Genomic DNA, 5209 nt, shown 5'->3' on the forward strand with positions numbered 1-5209 from the left:
TAAAATTCACAAACCTGCGGAAAAATGCAAGTTTCTTCCTTTTGATTATTTTGACGAGAGCCTGATTCCACCACGCTGCCTCACTTATAATTGAAGTCTATGAGACATACATGTACATATATACAAGAGAAATACGATGCAAAAAGGTTGAATAAAAAGAGAAAGGTCAGTGAAACTTACATTGCATCAATATTATTAAAGAAGAACCAATTACCGATGACATCATTTCAAGCTCAGTTTGGATCCCATACTCTCGTACCACACTCGGCTAGTAGAGCCTCGAGTAAGATGGCGCTGCATGACCTAGTGACGCATCTCGTGTTGACGAGGAAGACTGCCGTGACGTCAGGATTGGAGGTTGTCCATGGATGCCCCTGCACAGGGGTCAGGCTTTCTAGACGCAAGGGTGTGTCTTTTTACATCCACCCTCATCTTCCTCCAACTCCTCCACTTCCTCCTCATCCTCTTCTTCCTCTTCCTACCCTTCCTCCCCTACCCCCTCTTCCTCCTCTTCCTCCACATCCTTCTTTTCCTCCTCTTCCTCCTTTTTCTCCTCTTCCTCATCTTCTTTCTCTTCCTTGCCTCCCCCGTCCTCTTCTTACTCGCCCTTGCCCCCATTCCCCTCTTTTTTTCTCCCCCCTCCCCCTTTTTTCTCCTTCTCCACGCCTCCCTTTAAATATTTTTATTTTCTGCATTTCTTTGTTATCTATTTGAATTTACATGGAATAATATTATTATTATTAAGAAGATAGACTACAATAGGGAATGGTGGAAAGTGCTTGTTCGTGGCCTATACCTTGATGCAGGATGAGAAAGGCAATGATGATGATGATGATGATGATGATGATGATGATGATGATGATGATGATGATGGTGATGATGATGATGATGATTTTTTTTTGTTTCCTTAATGGGCCTGATGGACTTCACGAAGAAATCTTCGAGCGAGAGCGAGGCTCTTTTTCGGCTCCATTGCCAATATGCTTAACGGCACCTCCACTCGTCCAAATAACTCCATTCGAATTGCCATTGTTCCTGGACATTCAAACATATGTTTGATATCCTCCTTTTCATGGCCGCATCTTCGGCAACTTGGGCTGAGCTCCTCATTTACAAAGTTCTTATACCATCTTAAACTCCAATGATGGTCTGACCGCAGTATCGCTAGCTCAACCTGGTCCCAGCGACATGTGATAGATTTTTTATCCCGCTTATAGGAGTACCCAGAATACACTTCTTCCAGGTGCTGGTACTTAGTTCTACAAGGTGGGTCTCTGATTTCTCTCTTGATTATTGGAAAGACTCCTCTGTATGTCGTTGGTCGTCTGTCTCCTTCGGTCTCTCTGGCTTCATTAGCAGCTTGGTCTGCTGCCTCATTTTCTTCTATTCCAACATGGCTTGGAATCCACTGGATTTTTATTGTGGCTTTGGCTTCACTGAACTTGCGGTGCAAATCATTCATGTCCGAGCTGTTGCCCAGCAGCCCCTTGGAAATGCATTGATACCCTAACCCCACAGCCAGAGGCTCCTATGCCAAATCTTGACACTTCAATAGATGATATATCCAAACAAATGAAGTCATCTGAAAAGAAATGCTTGCGCATTCTTCAATGGAATGCCGATGGTATAAAGACGAAGGTTGGAGAACTCGAGATGAGGCTTAAGGAGCGCGATATTGATTTGGCAATGATCCAAGAGAGCAGACTCGGAAAAGGACAAAGAACCCCACATATCAAAGGTTACATGGCGATTCGGGAAGCAGACAGGGGGCCCGGGGAGGAGGATTGATCAACTATATCAGAGATAGTCTGGTGTATGAAATAGTGGATAGAAGGGCGAAGACAGTAACAGAATCGCTGACCATCAGGATAAGAATGACAAGAAAAAAGTGGATAACTGCCACTAATGTCTACTGCCCACCCAAGAACAGCACAGGTCAAACCATCTAGCTTGATTTGAACAGCATCCCAGTGTCGCGATCCAGCATCATTTGCGGTGACATCAATGCACATTCCCCAGTCTGGGATGAGATTCAGCCAGAGGATCCGCGAGGAGAAGATGTAGTTGAATGGGCGTGTCATAAATCGCTTGACATCCTGAATGATGGTTCTGTCACCCGAATCAACAAAACAACAGAGGCTGGCAGCTCGCCAGATGCCACGCTATGTGGAAGTATCTGGAAGAGCAAATGTGTATGGTCGGTGGATGATGAAGATCTCGGTGGTTCTGATCATTCTGCAATCATCATTGTAGTGAACAGTGCAACTAAACATCAATCAATCTTTGCAAAGGCGCCGCGATGGAGAAGAAATGGTGTGAACTGGCCAGACTTTCGAAATGAGATTGAAAGCAAGATGGATAACTTACCGGAAACTGACGATCTGAATCTGCGAGTCCAACGTTTCAATGCCATCTTATTTGAAGCAGCTTATGCGCATGTCAGGAAGGTGAAGCCGTCCAAGAAATCCCACTCTTGGATGACCCCCAAATGTCGTGGACTGATCAAGAAAAGAAACCAGCTAAGAAAAAAATATCTCCTCACACAGGGAGGAATGGTTACAAGCTTGCAAAGATGTTACAGAGGCTGTCCAGGAGCCAAAGACTGACCAGTGGAAGGAGGTAGTTAATGGCGTGAAATGATCTGGACGAAAGAAAAACTTGGAGTTTCATCAAGTCTCTAAATGGATCACCAGATACCAACTCTCCCAACGAAGTATTGAAACACAACGGGAAAAGGATAACATCAGCAAAGAAGAAAGCTGAGCTTTTTGCCCAGCACTATGCAAAAATCAGTAAGCTCCAATTTACCCAAGAGGAGCGCAGAAGAAACAAACTCCGATTGAAGAGCCAGTAGTTCGCCATGGCTCAAGATCACAGATAGTCAATCCAACGCTGAAATCATCATATCTGTAAGAGCATGTTAATGTGCTCAGACTGACAAGAAACATTAGGGTTTCGCTTACTGGTGAGACTGGTGATTTCTCCAACTATCTACTGAACATTGGTGATGGCAAACACAACGTATGCAAGCAAATCGGGGAGTTTGCGATAAAACTGCCAGATGACATCACAGTAAAGAGCGAACGAGAGTTGATAAATTTTGTCTTCGGTAACTTGCAGTCTAACACAAATCTTGACTGGCTGGCTTCCCGCTGCATCATCTGTCCTACCAACACAGAAGTAGACAGAATCAACAACCTGATCATGCAGTCCTTTCCCGGAGAAGAAAAAGTCTACAGGAGCAGTGATTCGGTTGAAGAAAATGAACACCAATACCCCATCGAATTTATCAATTCTCTATGTCCGTCAGGTATGCCGCCCTACAAACTGACATTGCGGAAAGACAGCATTGTCATGTTGCTGAGTAATCTGGATCCCACAAACGGCCACTGCAACGAGACTCGATATGTGGTTCAACACCTTCATCAACAGGTAATTGATGCTGTCGTTGCTTGCGGTCCACATGCCGGAAAGAGATTTTTCATCATCCCAAGGATTCTCCTCATTCCTTCAAACAACATATTTCCCTTCCATATATGCGACGGAAACAATTTTCGATTAGACCTGCTTTTGCAATGACTGCCAACAAAGCTCAGGGACAGATTTTGAAAAGGATAGGGGTTTCTTTAAAGGGCAATTTTTTTCCCATGGACAATTATATATCGCAATGAGTCGTGTTGGGTCCAGGGATACATGCAAACAGGCTGCCCGGGACGGAGTTCCAGATGGCGCATATACCAGCAATGTTGTCTACACAGAGGTCCTACGGCAATGAATCAGGTACCGGTACAAACATTTTATCGTGGGCTTTCCTATCGCTATTATTATCACCGTTCGTAGACCGGGTCTGTGTCTAGATCTAGTAATAATGAAGACCATTTCTATAGCACCCACTCCCGTGTAAACACAGCTCTATGCGCTTTACATAAATGCATGTACGAACAACATTCTCGCACGCGCGCACGCACGCGCGCACACACACACACACACATACATAGACACACACACATACACACACACACACACACACACACACACACACACACACACACACTTACGCACACATGACACGCACACATGTGCACACACATAAACGCCAAACACACGCACGCACGCACGCACGCACGCACACACATTTGAAGCACCAAAGGTAAACGAGATGAAAGAGTATCTATTGCACAGTCTGTGACATTGAACACGTTTCTCCTGCCAATAACTCTTTCAGCAAAACAGATGATTAGATATTTCTAACTCGGATAGTCATTTTTTGCAAGCGATATGATTAGATCTCTAGGGTTGTTTCGATGTTGTGATTGTAGTAAAAACAGTTTACTCACATTTCTGTCTTCTAGATATGGTTTGATTAAGGTAGTTGGAAATGTTATGGTAGGGATAAGTGACAGGATCAAGTTTAAGTTTCAGGTCTCGTTGATTGATTGGTGAAAACAAGAAGTCAGTATGTTTGGAAACTATATTTCAGGCTAAAAGTCGTTGTTTTTTGTTAACTAGTAGGTGCTCCAACACAGGTGAGTTTTTCCTTACCGGTTTAAAAGAGTTGTTTCGACTGATTTGAGCGTTATCTTTCTTTCTTCTAAAAACAAAAAATTACCTTTAAAGTGGTGGGAATTTTATTTTGTCAACTTTTACTCGTCAGTACTCTTATTGGATGGTTGGTGAATGCTCTGATACGGCTTGCTCCTTCTTTCCTATCAAGCATTTATTGTTCTTATCTCCCCTTTTCTTCGAATGTTAGTCTCAAGTATCGAGGTCTAATCTTCGGCACTTATAATATGACCTATGTTTTACAACTGCTTTTAAACTCTTGATAAAACAAAAACAACTAAATTGCTCTGAGACAGACTTTTTCTAAAGTGCAGGCTTAAAAGGTTTTACCTGTCGACGACCTTTGACTTTGGGTGAATCTTCACTTGACCATTTTGGATAAGTCAAGAGAACATCTTTCATCGAAAACTCGTCTTCTGCGCATGTGTTCCATCTGTTTATTTGTTATACCGATGTATATATGTAACTAAGAACAAGGGTAGCCGGTAAATTTTCACTCTCATTCTTGCACACAGATGCACTGCTTTTGGGGGTCAAACGGCCGTATATATTGCTGCAGACCACACATATAGCCATCAAAACTTTTTTTAAAGTGTCTTACGGCACACACAACTGCATGGTCATGCGGCAGTGGGGTGGGGGGTGG

The 5209-nt window shown here is 43.4% G+C and overlaps 1 protein-coding gene across 1 annotated transcript in view; it reads left to right on the plus strand.

Annotated features, from left to right (window-relative positions):
* Nucleotides 1-288: 288 nt before the first annotated feature.
* The window catches only part of LOC118477849 (serine-rich adhesin for platelets-like), a 37211-nt gene continuing 32290 nt past the window's right edge, over nt 289-5209 (plus strand). The window contains exons 1-4 of the mRNA XM_035970314.1: nt 289-406; nt 2020-2172; nt 2694-2792; nt 3311-3432. Of these exons, the coding sequence (XP_035826207.1) occupies nt 289-406; nt 2020-2172; nt 2694-2792; nt 3311-3432 (492 nt within the window). The remainder of the gene's footprint in view (nt 407-2019; nt 2173-2693; nt 2793-3310; nt 3433-5209) is intronic.

Source organism: Aplysia californica, unplaced genomic scaffold (assembly GCF_000002075.1).
Source record: "Aplysia californica isolate F4 #8 unplaced genomic scaffold, AplCal3.0 scaffold00252, whole genome shotgun sequence".
NCBI lineage: Eukaryota > Metazoa > Mollusca > Gastropoda > Aplysiida > Aplysiidae > Aplysia > Aplysia californica.